Source organism: Colobus angolensis, unplaced genomic scaffold (assembly GCF_000951035.1).
Source record: "Colobus angolensis palliatus isolate OR3802 unplaced genomic scaffold, Cang.pa_1.0 Scaffold13, whole genome shotgun sequence".
Lineage (NCBI taxonomy): Eukaryota > Metazoa > Chordata > Mammalia > Primates > Cercopithecidae > Colobus > Colobus angolensis.
The window spans coordinates 10,764,161-10,782,926 of NW_012114252.1; the positions used below are offsets into that span (position 1 = coordinate 10,764,161).

General features: G+C 39.7%; 1 protein-coding gene across 3 annotated transcripts in view; it reads left to right on the top strand.

Moving 5' to 3' along the window:
* Positions 1–18,766, top strand: part of PCCA (propionyl CoA carboxylase, alpha polypeptide) — a 478,059-nt gene that overhangs the window by 139,591 nt on the left and 319,702 nt on the right. For all 3 annotated transcript variants that reach the window (XM_011933842.1, XM_011933840.1, XM_011933841.1), the window contains one exon: positions 16,609–16,645. In XM_011933842.1, coding sequence (XP_011789232.1) covers positions 16,609–16,645 — 37 coding nt within the window. The remainder of the gene's footprint in view (positions 1–16,608; positions 16,646–18,766) is intronic.

Below are 18,766 nucleotides of genomic sequence, written 5' to 3' on the forward strand. Positions count from 1 at the left end.
TGTTTATCTTTTTGAGGAACTGTCAGGCATCCAAACCTTTATCTACTCCCTTCCTCTTGTATAATCCACTCCTCTTCAATTTGAGTAGAACCTATGAATTGCTTCTCTAACTAATAGAATATGGCAAAGGTGATGTCATGTTACTCCCTTAATTAGGTTGCATTATATGGCAAAAGTGATGGGATGTCACTGCATTCAATTACATTATGTGGCAAAGTGGTTGGGTGTCACTCCTATGATTATGTTTCATTATATAATACTTGATCTTGCCGGGCGCGGTGGCTCAAGCCTGTAATCCCAGCACTTTGGGAGGCCGAGACGGGCGGATCACAAGGTCAGGAGATCGAGACCATCCTGGCTAACACGGTGAAACCCCGTCTCTACTAAAAAATACAAAAAACTCGCCGGGCGAGGTGGCGGGCGCCTGTAGTCCCAGCTACCCGGAGGCTGAGGCAGGAGAATGGCGTAAACCTGGGAGGCGGAGCTTGCAGTGAGCTGAGATCTGGCCACTGCACTCCAGCCTGGGCAACAGAGCGAGACTCCGTCTCAAAAAAAAAAAGAAAAAAAAAAATAATACTTGATCTTAACAGCCTAGACAACAAGATTCGTTTTGCTGGCTTGATAAAGTAAGCAGCCATATTGAGGAAGCCTGCTTGGCAGTGGATGGTGGGCAGATTCTAAGGATCTATGTAAGGGCAATCTCTACCCAAGAGCCAGCAAAAGGCTGGAGTCCTTCCTCATGCAGCCACAAGGACATAATTCTGCCAACTATCTGAATGAGCTTGGCAGCAAATTTCTCCTCATTTGAGTCTCCAGTGACAATGCAGCCTGGTTCACTCCCTGATTGCAGCCTTGCAAACCCCTGAGCAGTGTATGATGAAATTATTGTTATTATTTCCTTATGAGGTCTTTTCCTCTTTACATTTTTGTTTTAGACATTTGTGTGAATTTGGGTAGGGGTTTGGATGTGTCATTATGAACCTTGATCTACTCAGCCTGAATATTTCTACCAGTATAATTATATATTTTTTTGACAAGGAATCTTGCCTTTTTTGTATATTCAATTTGTACTTGATTTATTCACAAGAATACTAATGCGTCACTGTCCAAATTATTCCTGGCTTGATGATGAATGGTGGAGTCCTCAAGGGTTCAAGGACAAGACCATCAGGAGAGCATTTGATACAGAAATTCTGTTTATGTAGGAGATTTTTCCTTATGAAATTAATGGATGTAGTATCTCATAGGAAGGGAATGTTTCTTGGCTAAAGGTCCAAAGGTGACCGTTGTGTGCTGGGACGTGGGAAATGTGATAGTTTTAATCGATATCTATCAACCGAGTAGTTTGTTGATTCCGAGGGAGAGCTTGTGGAACAATGGCGGGAATTAAGGTAAATATTGTGCCACCCATATCAATAAATTTTTTACTTGTTTCTCCACTAATAATTAGTGAAAATTCTTCTTGTGAATTGAAGAGTAAAAGGAGAAATGGGTACTTGATTTGCTGTTAGAACGTTACCTACTATCATTTTTTCCCCTATTCTCTTGAATAAAACAGAACAATTATTTTTCCATTGTAATTTCTTCTTACAGTGTCTCAGGTGTCTTTATCAAAAGACTGGTGTTTAATTTTTGGAGTGGGAGCATCTAGTTTTATCCTCAAGGGTCTCATCTTATTCTGGGTCTTATACTGCCTTTGTTTTCAGGCTCTTTTGAAATGTGTAATATGGAGTTATGTTGTTTGTGGTGCCTTCCCAGCCAATTTTTGCTTTTTTATAATATTTTCTGTTTCTGGCCTAAGGCTGCTCACAAGAAGTGAGGAAGGAGCTGGGGTCACAATTACTTCAGGGCTTACTCGTAAATGCTAACTGAAGGTAGTAAGAACCCACACTGGAAGTCTCCAAGGGGCTTATCCTTCGTCTGCCAGCACAACTGGATTAGAGTTACCTGTTTTCACAGGAAAGATTTTGGTGATAGCCTTCAAAAGACCTTGTCCAATATCTACAGTTTCTTTTTTTCTTTTCTTCTTTTTTTTTGAGATAGAGTCTTTTTCTCTCACCCAGGCTGGACTGCAGTGGTGCAATCTTTGCTCACTGCAACCTCTACCTCCCGGGTTGAAGTGGTTCTCCTGCCCCAGCCTCCCAAGTAGCTGGGACCACAGGTGTGCACCACCATGCCTGGCTACTTTTTTTTTTTTGTATTTCTAGTAGAGATTGTGTTTCACCATGTTGGCCAGGTCTTGAACTCCTGACCTCAAGTGATCCACCTGCCTTGGCCTCCCAAAGTGTTGGGATTACAGGCGTGTGCCACCACACCCAGTTATTCAGTTTTTCTAAACCCCACTAGCTTTCTGTGCGTTTGGGGTCTGAAGTCACTCTCAGGATATTTCTCGTTTCCCCTTTCTAATAGATCTCCCTATTTCCCTCTCCCTGTTCCCCACTTTGTGACTATCCTTGGTGAAATGATGCCATTTAGAAAGAGAAGACTGTGAATTTGCATTACATATTTAAGGCATTTAAAGAGCAGAAGTCTGACTCTGAGAGACCAGAGACTTAGTCTGAGCCAAACTCGTGGGAGTCTCCTAGTGGCATATTGAATATGTTGTTTGTGCACCTCATGAATTGGGCTCACAACCTAATGGTTGGCCATCTCTAACTGCAAACCTGACAGTGCCTTGTCGGTTTAAGATTTGGAAAGACTGTATCTCCTAGGCCCAGACTTCCATGGACAAAGCAAGTCAAGACGGAGGAAAATACTCAAGGTTCCCAGGTAAATTGTGTTCTGTTGGAATGGTGATCTGAGGAAACCTTCTGAACTCACTGGCTTCTAGAGTCAGCATGAAGATGGGCTTATGAAACCTATGCCGGTCTTCTTTCAGGTGGACTTTGACTTATGGACTTAGAACAAAAAATGTTGAGGACATTATGTTAGTAATATGGGAGGTTTCTTCCAATATTAAACATTTTCAAATGTGATCAGAAATTCAGCGGGTCTTTATTCCTACAGTTCTTGAAAAGGAACTTGGAGCTCTACCCAGTGTGAGACTCATCTCACCATTGTGGTTGGGGAGACCCCCGAGGGGGTCGCTCAGTGGGCCTCAGAGAAGCGTGCAGATGCCAAGTCTAGGATCTTGAACTGTGGCTTTTAGTGGGCCTCGAACGTGTCTCTGTGAGTAATACACTTGGTTTTGCTTGTTCAACAGGTTATTTTGGTTATCTTCTTAGGAGGTTGCATCTGAATTTGTAGCCTCTGTTCTAGTAAATTTGGAAAATATGGAAAGGTAGAAAGTAGAAAAGAAATCTCATCTTTTCGGTTTCTTTCCTTGTATGCATTAGATGATTTGTAACATCCTATTACACTCTCAAATAATGATTGATTCTCATTGTCTGCACAAATGATTGTTTCTGAATTTGTGATGCCACAACTGAACCTGCAGGTTATAGTTTTCAGATAAGCATTTAAAAATAATTTTAAAGGAATGTTCTTTTGTTACCCTGGGAAATATTTTTTTTTTTTTTTTGAGATGGAGTCTCTCCCTGGAGTGCAGTGGTGCGATCTCAGCTCACTGCAACTTCTGCATGCCGGGTTCAATCAATTCTCCTGCCTCAGCCTGCCGAGTAACTGGAATTACAGGCATGCACCACCATGTCCAGCTAATTTTTCATTTCATTTCATTTCAGAGATGGGGTTTCACCATGTTGGCCAGGCTGGTTTCAATCTCCTGACCTCAAGTGATCCACCTGCCTCGGCCCCCCCAGAGTGCTAGGATTGTAGGTGTCCAGGTGTGAGCCACTGCGCCTGGTGGAAATAATTTTTTTTGAGACAGAGTGTCACTCTGTTGCCCAGACTGGAGTACAGTGGCACAGTCTCGGCTCACTCCATCCCCGCCCCCCTGGGTTCAAGCGATTCTTGTGCCTCCATCTCCGGAGTAGCTGGGATTATGGACATGTGCCACCATACGTGGCTAATTTTTATTTTTAGTAATTTGTGATTTTTTAGTAATTTTTGTATTTTTAGTAGAGATGAGGTTTCACCATGTTGGCCAGGCTGGTCTTGAACTCCTGAGCTTGGATGATCTGCCCTCCTCAGCCTCCCAAAGTGCTGGGATTAGAGGTGTGAGCCACCATGCCCGACCGGAAATAATTTTTAATACTAATTTTATTTTTAGTTTGTTTTTATTTCTGATACAAGAGGCTGTACATATTTTTCTTTTAAATTTGGCTAATAGTTTAGGTTTCTGGTATAGTGACTCCACATTCACTTGGAGCTACACCGTTCACATTTACTAGTTTAGAGTCATTGAGTATAAGATTACTTTTGAGGATATCTATGCAGATAGAAGTTTGCTGATGGAAATTAATAGTACTGAATTTTGGAATATCTTGTGTTTTTAGCAACTGTGTTAGCAACAGTTTTTCATTGGCAGAGTGCATATGCCAATTATAGGTAATTCTATCTTTTAAAAAATGTTTAGTGTTTTTAAAATTAGTTTACAGTATTTTTAAGACTAAATTATTTTCCTTGGTGACCATATTCTACTTTTTTTGCTCAAGTAGTTTCCACCAGTTATGATGCAATTTTCGTTTGTTACATTTCTCTTTCAAACCTTTGTTCCTTTCTTATTTGAATATTTAGGATGTTACATGGAGACAGTTTACCCATACTCCTTTAAAGCATTGTGTGCAGTACTTCAGTGGTCTTCTGCAACTGTTTTCTTTTTGGCTTATTAATCTGTCCTTGAATCATCCTTTTCCTTAGAGAGAAATTAATGTTTTAAAATGTAATTCTGAAGTAATCATTTGGTATCAAGTATTTGCCTTTAACAAATTTCATTTTATGCAACATTTCAGTACCTTGATCTCAGGAACTTGAGAGCAGAGTGAAAGGCATGCACATAAAGATACTGAAGACAGGAATTGGGATCCCAGCTCTTTTTTTTTTTTTTTTTTTAAGGCAGTGAATAACATGCCACAGATCTTGATTTCAAAGAACTTAAAGCCTTCTTCGGGAGGACTGCAAGTATTGAGGCAATTGACTATGTTTTGATAATGCTAAGCTCAAGGTGCAGGGGCCCATATAGGATGGGCATGTTACCTAGTTTTAGGGTATCATTGCAGATTTTCCAATGGAAATGATAGCTAAGTAAAGCCTGAAATCTGAGTAGTAGTGAGTTAGCTGAAAAGTGAGATTGATGATGAACACAGCTCTAATGTCAGTGAAAACATCTCATTGCAAAAGCCTGAAGGTGAGAGACAGTGAGAACTCTGGAAAACTGCAGATTTGTAGTATGAGGGGCAGCGGTTAGAAAGGGAGCTAGAGAGAAAGTTAGGATCCAAATATGTGTGGGCTTTAATGTGGTGCAACTTATTTCTTGTGGTTTTGGGAGCCTCTGAATAATTGCATGCAGAAGAGTTAACATGACAGAATTGTGGCATTGGAAAACTCATTTTGGTTTGTTGTGTGGAAAATAGATTGGAGCAGAGCAAAACTTGAAGTTGGTAGACAAATTAGGATCCTCTTCTAATCCAGGATAGAAACGGCAGACCCCTAAAATAAAGTATTGTATGCAACAAAGTAGATGGTGTTGAGGAAGACGGTGGAAATGGAATCCATGGGATTATGTGATCTGTTCAACATCAGGTGTGAAGTGGAGGGAAGGATCATTGATGATTATTTTACTGCATTTGGTTGTAATACCTATCAGCACACCAGTTTCGGAAGAAATTCATTTAATATCTTGTAGTTCTAATTGTTCATTAGGAGGAAATAGTAGGCCAGGCGCGGTGGCTCGCACCTGTAATCCCAGCACTTTGGGAGGCCTAGGTGAGCGGATTATGGGGTCAGGAGATCGAGACCATCCTGGCTAACACAGTGAAACCCCATCTCTACTAAAAATACAAAAAAAATTAGCCGGGCGTGGTGGCGGGCGCTTGTAGTCCCAGCTACTCGCGATGCTGAGGCAGGAGGGAGAATGGCTTGAACCCAGGAGGCAGAGCTTGCAGTAAGCCAAGATCGCGCCACTTCTCTCCAGCCTGGGCGACAGAGCGAGACTCCATCTGAAAAAAAAAATAAAAAAAAAGAGAGAGGAAATAGTAATACCCATTTACACCACAGAACAGCGTATGATCATGTATTTGAATGAGTTTTGTAAATTAGACAGTTTAGATTTAAAATAGTAATTTTTTTATCACCTAATTAGCCAGATTTTAAAAACTGTACTCTTGCTTTAGCAGAAGGAGGCAAATAACTAAAAAAGCTAGTGTGAAGGAAATCATTTAAAAAAGACCCTAAAAACAAAAACCAAAAATTGGAGACAAGCTGTGTCTTAGCAGTTAGAAAGTATAACATTAAACATTAGTGTATTTGTCCCTGCTAAACCAAGAATAATTTATTTTCCTGATGAAGTCTCAAAGGCTTTATATTTTGGAAAAAAGGACTCAATTGTTTTTACTATGCTGTTTTTACAATGATAGAAAAGTGTACTAAATTTTAGAAAGCTTTTTTTTCTTTGAGATGGAGAGTGTCACTCAGTCACCCAGGCTGGAGTGCAGTGGTGCGATCTTGGCTCACTGAAAACCACCACCTTCTGGTTTCAGGTGATTCTTGTGCCTCAACCTCTCAAATAGCTGGGTTTACAGGTGTGGGACACCACATCCATCTAATTTTTGTGTTTTTAGTAGAGACAGGGTTTTGCCATGTTGCCCAGGCTGGTCTGGAACTCCTGGCCTCAAGTGATCCGCCCCCCACGGCCTCCCAAAGTGCTGGAATTGCAGGCACGAGCCACTGTGCCTGGCCGAAAGATTTGAAAGTATATTAAAACAGAAAGAATTTCCTGCCTCGCTTTGAGTTAACTGGATTATGTGGAAGCCAGAAAGCCATTCCTGAGCCCAGGATTGTTAAAAAGTTTCTGCTTTGCTTTATATATGAATGCAGAATAGTTTGAGGACAGCTTTTAGGGGACAGCTATAGCTCTTACCTATAGTGTCTTGAAACAAATGATTTTTTTTTTTTTTTTTTTTTAATAAACAGTCACTGATTCCCTTCTAGAACCAGCTGAGGAAAGTAAACTCCTAAGTGGTTTTCATATGAGTGGGTAGCAGGATTCTCATCCACAGAGTAGAAAATTAAGGATTGGTAAGTAGGCAGTAGCAAGTGAGGAAGATATCTGAATCATGAATGGCGGTCGGTGTTGACACTAATCACTATAAAAATGTATGGCTGTTTAGCATCTGGGAAGAATGATTCCAATTTGCCTGTCTTTGTTGTAGTGTTTTCTGCGCTTCCCTGTGTTTTGCCCTGTTCACCAGCAATACCGAGTTGGTAGATCGTCTGATCCAGTGCATTATAAGAGAGGAAGTACATGTTTTTTCCAGTATTGGAGTGCCAGGATTAGTTCTTTGTTAGCTAGGTTCAGAAGATGAGTAATGACACAGGATATAACAACTAAGGCCCGGCAGGGAAGGTACCGACATGGTAGTTTGGGGTGGCAGGCTGCCCATTTTCTCACAATTACTAACCTTAATTGAGTACCTGCTGTGGGCCAGGTATTGTTCTAATGTGTTTCAGCCTTGACTAATTCCATTTTCTTAATAACCTTATGAGATAGATACTGTTATTGTATCCATTTTACAGATGAGGAAACCAAATACCAGAGAGGCACTCTAGTAACTCAGGCATAGTCACAGAAGCAGCACTGGAGCCCAAGCCTTCTGGCATAGCGCCTGTGCTTTTTTTTTTGAGATGAAGTCTTGCTCTGTCGCCCATACTGGAGTGCACTGTCACTGTCTTGGCTCACTGCAGCCTCCGCCTCCTGAGTAGCTGGGGTCACAGGCATGCGCCACCACGCCTGGCTGATTTTTTTGTTTTCTTAGTAGAGACAGGGTTTCACCATATAGGCCAGGCCGGTCTTGAATTCCTGACCTCAGGTGATCCGCCCACCTTGGCCTCCCAAAGTGCTGGGATTACAGGCGTGAGCCGTCATGCCAGGCCAACGCCTGAGCTCTTAACTACTAGGCTTGGTTGCTCCCCAGGTCGTGTTCTAGGTATTAACAAATAAATGCTTGCAGAAAAGGCACCAGATTTTTGTTAGCTCTTTTCACGTTTTTTTCTGGTTAGTTTTTCCTACTATTTAGTTGGTTTTTGTAGCATCATCCACACTCCTATCATAGTCACAGTAAAATAGGACTTTTTACTGTTATTATTCTTGGGTTGGATAATAGAGCCCACTCAATGTGAGTTGTTTTGTAATAGAGGAATAAGAGGAATAAAAGAAATGGGTACTGATTCGCTTGCTTTCTTTCTCTTTTCTCCATTTCTTAAGCTGTTCTTTTGGCATTATATTCTTAGTACTTTCCTGTAACTCTTTCCCCATCGGTGCTCAAAAGAGTTAAGTAGCTTCAGAACCTGAGTGTGCCTTCCCTTAGGACAAGCTGGGATTACAGAAAGAATGGACCACGGGGATGTTTATCGCTTAGAAGAATAGAATAAAATGATATCATTGGACTCTTCTTTTTCTTCCTACCTCCTGATTGGAAACCATCGGGAATACGATCATCTGAACATTTTTGCTGACATGTTTTTAATTTTTGTGTGTACTTTTCTTTGTTTTCTCAATTGTATTACTTGTGATATGAAAATAAAACTATTCTAAACACTCAAATGAAAATTTTTAAGGGAAAATGAATAGCATCAAATTTGTTTTATCGCTTCTGCTGAAAGTTTTATATTTGACTTTTTTCCCCCCCCAGACAGGGTCTTGCTTTGTCACCCAAGCTGGAGTGCAGTGGTGCCATCTCAGCTCACTGCAACTTCCGCCTCCCAGGTTCGATCAGTTCCCCTGCCTCAGCCCCCAGAGTAGCTGGGATTGCAGGCGCGTGCCACCACGCCTGGCTAATTTTTGTATTTTTAGTAAAGACGGGGTTTCACCATGTTGGCCAGGCTGGTCTCCAACTCCTGACCTCGTGATCCGCCTGCCTCGGCCTCCCAAAGTGTTGGGATTACAAGCGTGAGCCACCACACCTGGCATATTTGACTTTTCTTCCATTTTGGGGACAATTATTATGTAATGTGTCAGAAATTTTCTTTTAATAAATTATAGAATATTATTGAACATTACGTTAACAGAATCTATTGTTCTAAGCTCTTTCATAGTTTCATGTATTGTGTGTCATGTAATTTATAGATGTGAGAGCTGTCTTAAGAATATTCTAAAGAGTGTTAAGCATAATCAACTCCACTTTTTCTTCAAATATTACCCAGGTGCATTTGTGAAGAGATAATGTTGTTTTGTTTAAAATATAATTATTTTATATAAATAAAGAACAAAGGCTGGGCGCAGTGGCTCACGCCTGTAATCCTAGCACTTTGGGGGGCTGAGGTAGGAGGATCACTTGAGGTCAGGAGTTTAAAACCAGCCTGCCAACATGGTGAAACCCTGTCTCTACTAAAAATACAAAAAAAAATTAGTCATGCGTGGCGGTGTGCACCTGTAATCCCAGCTACTTGGGAGGCTGAGGCAGGAGAATCGTTTGAACCCAGGAGGTGGAGGTTGCAATGAGCGGAGATCGCTCCATCGCACTCCAGCCTGGGCGACACAGCAAGACTCTCTCTCTATAAAAAAAAAAAAAAAAAAAAAAAAAAAAAAAAAAAAAGCACAAAGTATATTTAGTAAAATAAAGTTTAACCTTTTACATTTTTATGAAATAAAGTTTGATATCTGTACATTGAAATGAGCTGCTTTCTATTGTTTTGTAGTATAACTTAAACTTGTGGCTTTTTAATTTGAAAACTTACTGCCATGTAGAATTTGATTTTTTTTCCCTAATGCAACACTTTACTTAAAAATTGTGGAGTAGAACTATATTTTTTAGAAGAGCAGGTTTTATGAAACCTAAAATTCAAACTGTGGAAGTGGCATGATGTGGTGGAAGAAGTGCTGGACTGAGAATTCCGAGAATATCAGGCTTGGTTTTGCCCAATGCCAACAGTATTTCATTGAGTGCACCTTGTTTTAAACTGAAGCAAAACCGAAGTGTAAAAAGTAAAGTAGAGGTTCCTCTTCAAAGACTTTCCTTTGCATCTGATTGGGAATAAATAGTAACTTCTCTTAGAAGCAAAATTGATTCAAAGGCCTGTGCTAACATTCTTAAATATCTGCTAGCTGTAATAAAGAAATCAATGTACTTTATGTTCTTAGCTCCCACAATTTAGCCTAAATATTTGCTCTGGCATGCTTATACTGGTCCAAGCAAGCATTAAGTCATAGTCTGTTCCTCTTCCTTATTTGAAGGTGTTTTTACCTTTCTCAGCATTCCACAAGATGCTTCCTCCTTCTTTTGTTCTCCTCTGCCTTTGCCTCTTTTAAAAAGTTCTACGTTGCTAGTCAGTCAGGACAAATACAAAATGTGAGGTCCCGTTCCAGCCAATGGAAACCAGACACAGCAGTGGGGTGGACGCCTCAGGTTATAAATGACCCTGTCTCCATTGTTCGGTGTACTCTCATGGCAGAACTGCTGGCAAGTGTACCCTTTCTGCAGAAAGTACAAATGACCTTGCTGAGGAAATTAAATTTATGTTCAAGTGCTATTTCTTTACGGCACCAGGGAACAAGCATTTCTAACAGAAGCCTGTCTGGTTCCTGAGTCCCTGCCCTGAACCCCTGCCTTTGGATGTCAGTTAACTCACTTACAAAACTGCTGCTCTGGAGATAAATAGTTCTGTTGGCATTTATGAGATTGTGTCTTATCCTAACAGACTTACTTTTATGGAAGCTGATGTAGATAGTTGTTTATTCATGGGAGAAATAATGTGTTGATTGCGTGAATTTGCTAAAATCTGGGGATTTAGTAGAGAGTAAGATAGCTAGTTGTTGCCTTCATGAAGGTTAAGTGTGACAAGGGCTGTCATAATTGCAGGGCGTGGTATATGTGATCACACAGTGATGATACCTAGCCAGGTGTGGGAGGACTGGAAAGGCACCCTAAAGAAAGTGGCAGGCTGGGCATGGTGGTTCATGGCTGTAATCCCAGCACTTTGGGAGGCTGAGGTGGGCGGATCACCTGAGGTCAGGAGTTCGAGATCAGTCTGGTCAAAATGGTGAAACCCTGTCTCTACTTAAAATACAAAAATTAGCCGGGTGTGGTGGTGTACACCTGTAGTCCCAGCTGCTTAGGAGGCTAAGGCAAGAGAATTACTTGAACTCAGGAGGCAAAGGTTGCAGTGAGTGGAGATCGTGCTGCTGCACTCCAGCCTGGGTGACAGAGACTCCATCTCAAAGAAAAAGAAAGAACGTGGCATTAGCTGAAATTGGAAGCATGCCACCCTGAACTCTGGGAGGAAATGGTTATTTTCCTCTCACCCAGACTACTGCCTCCCAGCCTGTCTCTTAGATCCCTCTTGCCTCTCAAAGTGTTCATTTGTTTGCTCATTCATTCATTTATTCTTCCAACACTATTGATTGGATAACGACTGTGCCAGGCACTGTGCTCGGGATTTTAAATACCTAATTTGAAACAGCTGGACAGAGGTTTCTGTCCTTATGGAGCTTACATCGAGCTAGGGAGTTGCAGAGGGTGGACAGTGCACAAGATAAGTAAGCAGATGCTATGCCAGAATTCTGCAGCCTGCAACCAGAGCGAGTCCTTCATTTCCTTGCTCTGAGGTTGCAGTTCAGTCTCTTTCATGTGACTGTGAGGCCCTGCTTACCCCCAGCCTCTCTCTTCAGGTCCCAGACACTCTGTTTTTCACTACACTTTTATTTCTTAGGTCTCCTTTCAGTCACTACGCCCGAGAAAGTTTTCAGGAATCTATTTTTGGATTAGAGATCCCCTGTTGTCACATGCCCCCTTTACAACTTATACATAACATGCACCACGTAATCATTCCTTAGCTGCTGTGTGGCTGTATTTAAGGTTTGTCTTTTCTACCAGCCTGTAAATTACCTATTGGCTAAGATGATGCCTTTCTTGTTCTGTTCTGTGTCTTCAGGGCCCAGAATTGGGCCTATTGTAATAAGAGCTGGTTTGGTGAAAGGAAGTAAAAGGGGAGAGAGTTCCTGGCTGAGCCTGGCTGAACTGAGAAGGCCGTGCAAGGCTGGGGAGCCTGCCTGAGCCTTGGCGACAGGGTAAGGTGCAAGATGAACAGGGATGGGGCTGAGACTCATGCTTAGGCAGACAGCTTCAAGTACTGAAGCCAGCCTAGGGAGTTCAACCTTGGTTTTGAGGCTATGGGATGTCATGAGTAGCTTAAGTGGATTTTGGGGACTCCTAGTTTGTTTTAATAACATTAAATATGTTCTCAAAATCATTAATAATTTGAAAAACAACTTCAGACATGGCTGACTTAATTTTTAAACTATGAAAATATGAAGTATGTAATTATGATTCTTACGGTAAAAAAGTTCAACATGTACGTAAGAGCATACAATTTTAATTTCCCTTTTCCTACTACTTTTAATCCTACTTTTTAAATTTAATTTAATTTTTTTTAATATAGACAAGATCTTGCAATGTTGCTCAGGTTGATACAGAACTCCTGGGCTCAAGCGATCTTCCTGCCTGGGCCTCCTGAGCAGCTGAGATTATAGGCCTGAGTTACCATGCCTGACTGTCCATCCTACTTTTGATCAGTAACTTGGTTTTGGTAGCTGTCCAAAGCATAAACTTTCTTGTGCATTCAAATGTGTATTTCTGTCTTAACGTAGGTAAGGTCATACTCTATGTACTCCAACTTGCTACCCCCGCCCCCAGTATATACTTTATTTTGCTTATTTTTACAGTGTAAGAGTTACTGTCTTAAAACTTAATTGTCATTCATCATTGCCTTGTGTGGAACCAAGGCTCTCGGACCACGTACCAAATTCCAAAAGGCCTGGCCAGAACAGGGCCATGCTGTCCATGCTCCTTATGTTGTGCTTTGCTGCTGCTTCCTTACTGTGTTTCAACTTTAGCTGACTGATATTCTTTCCCTATTAAATTGCTTCCTCATCTAGGATTTTTGTATGTGCAGTTCCCTCTGTCTAGTAACTTTTCTGCCTGATCTTTTCATGGTAGCTAGCTGTTTGTATGTATGTGTGTGTGTGTGTGTGTGTGTGTGTGTGTGTGTGTGTGGTTTTAGAGACAGAGTCTCACTTTATTTCCCAGGCAGGAGTACAGTGGTGCCATCATGGCTCACTGCAGCCCTGACCTCCTGGGCTCATGCAGTCCTCCTGCCTCAGCCTCCCAAGTAGCTGGGACTACAGGTCCCACAACCACACCCAGTAATTTTTGTATTTTTTGTGGAGATAGGGATCTTGCCATGTTATCCAGGCTAGTCTCAAACTGGTCCCCTCAAGTGATCCTCCCATCTTGGCCTCCCAAAGTGCTGGTATTACAGGTGTGAGCCACTGTGCTTGGCCTGGCTAGATGTCTTTATCCTTAGGTTTAAAATTTCACTCCAGAAGGCCCTGTCTGAGCAGCCTGTCTGAAACAAGCTCTCCCTGGTTTTCTTGCCTCAATACTCTTTGTTTCTGTGTAACATTTATTTTAGTTATCAATTGATTTGTTTATTTTCTGTTTCTCCCATTAGTTTGTAATAAGCTCCTTGAGGGCAGAAAATATAGCTCCCTGTATTTCATGTAGTGTTGCTGGGCAGATAGTTATTGAATTAATATATAAGTGGTTGAATAAGAACATATAGATCAACTGCATTCTTTCTAAAGGCTAATATTTCATCTTATGGATGTACGAGTCCCTTATTGAAGGCGTACGAGTCCTTTATTGAAGGCTTATTAAATCGTTTTTCAGATTTTTTTTCTTATTAAAACACCACCAACAAATTCAAAATAATGAATTTCTTTGAAGGTCTGCGTCCATGCATGTGGATATGTCTGTAGGATGACTTCCCAGGAGTAAAATTTTAGAACAAAAGATAACATGTCCTCAAACTTTTGATAGATACTGGCAGTTTCTTTTAAAAAAGATTATACCATTTTCTACGATACCGGTAATATAAGAAGTATTTACCTTTGTCATCCTGGCCATTATCAGATTTTAATTTGCTGGATGAAAAGTGAGATCTCATTGTTTTAATTTGTTTCTGTGTTTCTGTGTTCTGTGTTTCTGTGTTTCTGTGATTATGACCAAGGCTGAGCATAGATAATTTTCCTTTGGGAAGTGTTTTTTGTGAAGAGCTTTTAGTTTCATCTTTGGCCCAGTTTTTGGTGATGATTGTTGGCCTTTTTTAGTTGATTCAGAGTTTGATTAAAATTTTTTTAAACTTACGATGTTATAGGCAACTTTTACAGTGATGTCACTTAGTGTCATTGAATTTGGAGCTATATTGGGCTTTTTTTTTTTATCTTTTCAAAAGTAATTTTGTAGAGCCTGATAATGAAACTTTGTTCAGAAAGACCATATTGGAGCTGAATGTATAATATTTAGTAGTTTATTATTGAACCAGTAATAGAGCTTTTAATGTCCAGTGCATAATAGACCCTCAGTAAAGAATTTTTGGATGAATGAATGACAAGTGAAAAGTTAATTTTTAAGGCAGCTTGATTTTATTTGAAAGTTCATTTAGTAGAATTTGATTTTCATAGTAAGAAAACTTAAGCATACTGTTAAGTTGCAAGGTAAGATTGCTTTGTGGCATTCTACAGAAGTATTGGATTTGTGGCAGTGGAATTTTTAGTTTGCTGTGTCAGATATAGATATGGCTTTATATATCCACACACAGCTATAACATGTATATACAAATAAGTGACAAAATATGACTGATGAATTTTTGAATTACCTTTTAAAATTTGCCTGTTCTCTCAAGTGATGAACTTTTTAGATAGCAGTTTTTTTTCTCTCATCACGTTGGAAAGAAATGTTAAAAGTTTTCTTCTAGGTTTATTATAATCCAGTCTTCGTCAGCCATCACTCTTCCTGTATTTTGTTCAAGAGGCACTAATTGTTCACATTTGGCAGGTTTAACACTTCCTGACAGAGAGGCTGTTAAGGGGAAGTATTCTCCAATAACTGTCACTGGCTGGAACAAAGAACCTTCCAACTCAATGTGTGGAAACCACTAACATTCTTAAATGACCCTTTTCATGGATTTTCATCCCTTTAAGCTAAAATTTGGAGAATGTAGGGTCAGCGAAAACAGCAAGGTGTAATAAAGCAGTAAACCTTGATTTTGGAAGGATAGGGTGGGAGGTATAGATTTATCTCTGACTTGAAAACAATTGTTATTTGGAAAATCTCATTAGCAGATGTGACTGCTTGGAGTAAAAAAAAAAAAAACAAAAAACAACTTAAAACTGATGTCCTTTCAGGACCGCTTTGAACTTAACAAGCACCTATTTGTGGAGCAGACTGGCTAATGAAAGGAAATTAAATTTTTCTGACAACTTCCCCTGCCAACCTCCTTATTCAGGAGATGTTATTAGGTACTGAAGACCTTTAAGGAAGATTTTTTTTTATTAGACATAAGTGAACCAGTTATAAACATCCCCTTTCTCCCCCCTTTCTTGGAGGATTCTGACATGGTTGCTGTACATTTTAAATGTTTTGGCTTAAAAGCTTAAAAAACACTGGGCTTCACTTCAGCATTTTAGTCATTTTCTAAAAATTCAGTCACACCAGCTGTGGTTTCAAAACAATATTGTCAGTTGTTGTGATAGTTTAGTTTGTGTCACTGAATTACACACACACACACACACACACACACACACACACACACACACACGAAGGAGGCTTAGATTTCAACGTTATCTTTATTGTTATTTGGGGAAATGATTCAGCAGTGTCCTGTGTTGGATGTGTTAGGTGAGGGTTAATGATCAGTGAAATTACTTAGATTCAAGGGAAGTTTTTGTCTTTTCAGCTTCTTAGAGGCAGAAGTGGCATTGGTTAATATTTAGCAATAACTAATCCTTAAATGGATAAACTCTTACCCTTTACTGTTTAGGGAGGCGTTTTCTTTCTTTTGCTTTTTGGAGTTTTTTTCTCCAATAGTTGGTTCATTGAAATTAAAGTTTTAATTTATGTAACAAGATACAATTGTGGAGGTAAAATATGTACCTGATAAAAAGACGAAAGAAACAATAGAACAGAAAAGGTAATGCAGATTGCCAAAGGGATTTTTTGGAACAATTTGTAATTCCTGTAGGTACTGGAAATTAACGTTTATATTTCTGGAAAATCGATCAACTACTCCCAAACAATAGAGAATCAACTCCCCCTGCTGACAGAATCTAGGAAAACATGACGCATAATATTGGACAGAAACAAGCTGGCTGCGGACAAGCTTTAATGACCTGATTTATGATTCAGTATTGATTGTAAACATCTAAATTCTGCCATTAAATTCCGGCAACTGCACCAAATCATTGGCAATTCTGGTAGTGCTTCCTGCCAGCTCATTTCAACTGCTTTGAGTTTCTTAATATAATAATGATGAGGTAGAATTTACATTCCACTTATGGTATTAATTTTACATTTCTCTGAATGAAAAGGGTTAGAAGGTTGTAAAATTGAACATTAAATGAATCGGAGGAGACAGTAGTGCAATATATGACTGCCCTAAAGACATTGTGCAATGCCTCATGGGATTAATGTTGAGTCTCATTTCCTGCTTTTACAGGATGCAGAAGAAGCTGTCAGAATTGCAAGGGAAATTGGTAAGTCCTTAAATTAAGTTTGGTAGGGTTTCTGTGTCTTTCAGCAGATATGGTTGAGTCCACAGGTAATAAGTAATTCCCATAGAACAAATAATACTTTAATAGTTTTAGATTTTGATTACTTGTTGCTCTGGAAGGATTTATCAGTTGAATTACCAAATTCTATTATTAAAGGAGACTTTAAAGAGTAATTTGACCTTAGCTATACATAGCTCTTTTGTAAGATGAAATCACAGGCTAATTCAAAGAAGGAATTGTCTTAAGAATTCTAAAGATTGGATATAAGTTTAATGTCAGTTTATATGTAAATAGTTGAATGTGGTTTGTTAAAATTAAGACCATTTGGATTAAAATGAAGATACCATATTAGACATAGTTCTTTAAGTTTTTGCCTTTTTCTAAGATGTTAGGTATCAACTTAATCTTGCTAAACAGGAAAGATAAAATAGATGTGGGAAATTAGAACTGAATGTTCTAAATTGGAATAAAAGGTAGACTGGAGGAGTTTTAATGGCTGTTTTACATGTGCTTGTATTTGGGGCAATGTTTCCCAGCTTTTTAATTTCTTTTCTTTTCTTTTCTTTTTTTTAAGATGGAGTTTCGCTCTTGTTGCCCAGGCTGGAGTGCAATGGCGCGTTCTTGGCGCATGGCAACCTCCACCTTCTGGGTTCAAGTGATTCTCCTGCCTCAGCCTCCCTAGTAGCTGGGATTACAGGTGCCCGCCATCACGCCCAGCTAATTTTTTGTATTTTTAGTAGAGATGGGGTTTCACTATGTTGGCCAGGCTGGTCTCGAACTCCTGACCGCAGGCGATCCACCTGCCTCAGTCTCCCAAAGCGCTGGGATTACAGGTGTGAGCCACTGCACCCGGCTCGCAACTTTTTAATTTTAAAAATATTCTTGGCGGTCATGAGAACTATTTTTGGTATCTGCTAATTGAGAAAATGTTTAAGGGTGTGCTATTATCATGGATTAACAATATTGTTAAATAACTTTGCAGGTTTAATAATCAAATCAGTAATTGTATATATTTGACAGAAATGTGTACAGAGATGAGAGAAATTAGGCAATGCTTGTAGTCAGGGATCCCAGCATCTTCTCAGCATTCCTGCACTCCTCAGTCCAAGCATCTCATCGTGCCACACAAACATTTCTGTAGGCCTGTTTTCTCATTAAGATTATTTAGATCTATTTTCTGCCTCTAGAGAGCATTTGATTGGGCAAAGTTCATGTAGTTGTGATATGTAGAAATATCTTATTGGTCTGGAAGTGATCACTTGTACTAATAAGCATGTTCTTTGCAAATGGGACAGTCTAACTTAGCAGGTCTTTAGTGATCTGAAAAGCAGTTTGGCTTGTTGCATCCTTGTTTATGGTTGGTTCTGTCTAAATTATTTGGGCTTTGCTCATCATTAAGTGTGTTTTGTTGTTTGCTTTGCAAAAATCTATCTTATTGATATAGGTCCTAGATTTAAGACCAGACCATAGAAAATCTTATTTTATCTGACCACCTCATCTCTTCATTATTTCTTTTCAGAATCATTAATGTTTCACAAAGCATTTCAGTACTTCATAGGAACATTTGCTCGACTGCTAAATAAATTGGACTCTATGTAACTGATTCTGTGGTTTCTTTATTGAGAAAAATCGAAAGTTTCTGTCCATGGGTTGAAATCACTGGTGTTCCTCATTGCCTAAGAGGCATGTAATATACCTACTGGCTTTTGAGGATAGTTTTCTAAAATAGTTTAATTTCATCCTATCAGACATCTTTACATTTAAAAAGCCCCTTTTCTAGTTCTAGGTTAGACATTATTATCAACCTCAATGGATATAATAATACTGTTTTTATTATAATAGTATCTATGTAAAAAAGGATAGTATTTAGAGAAATTTGGGGAAATAAAGGGATTAGACGAAAATCTACAGTTACACTGCAGTGCCATAGTTTGAATGGTGAATCTTGGACTCGCAAGCATTCCCTTTGTGTAAATGGCAGGCCGTGGATTGCTTTGCTTCCTTTCATGCCTTTTCTTCCACTCTTTCTTTTCTGAGACAGAGTTTTCATTCTTGTTTCCCAGGCTGGAGTGCAGTGGCTCAATCTCTGCTCACTACCACCCC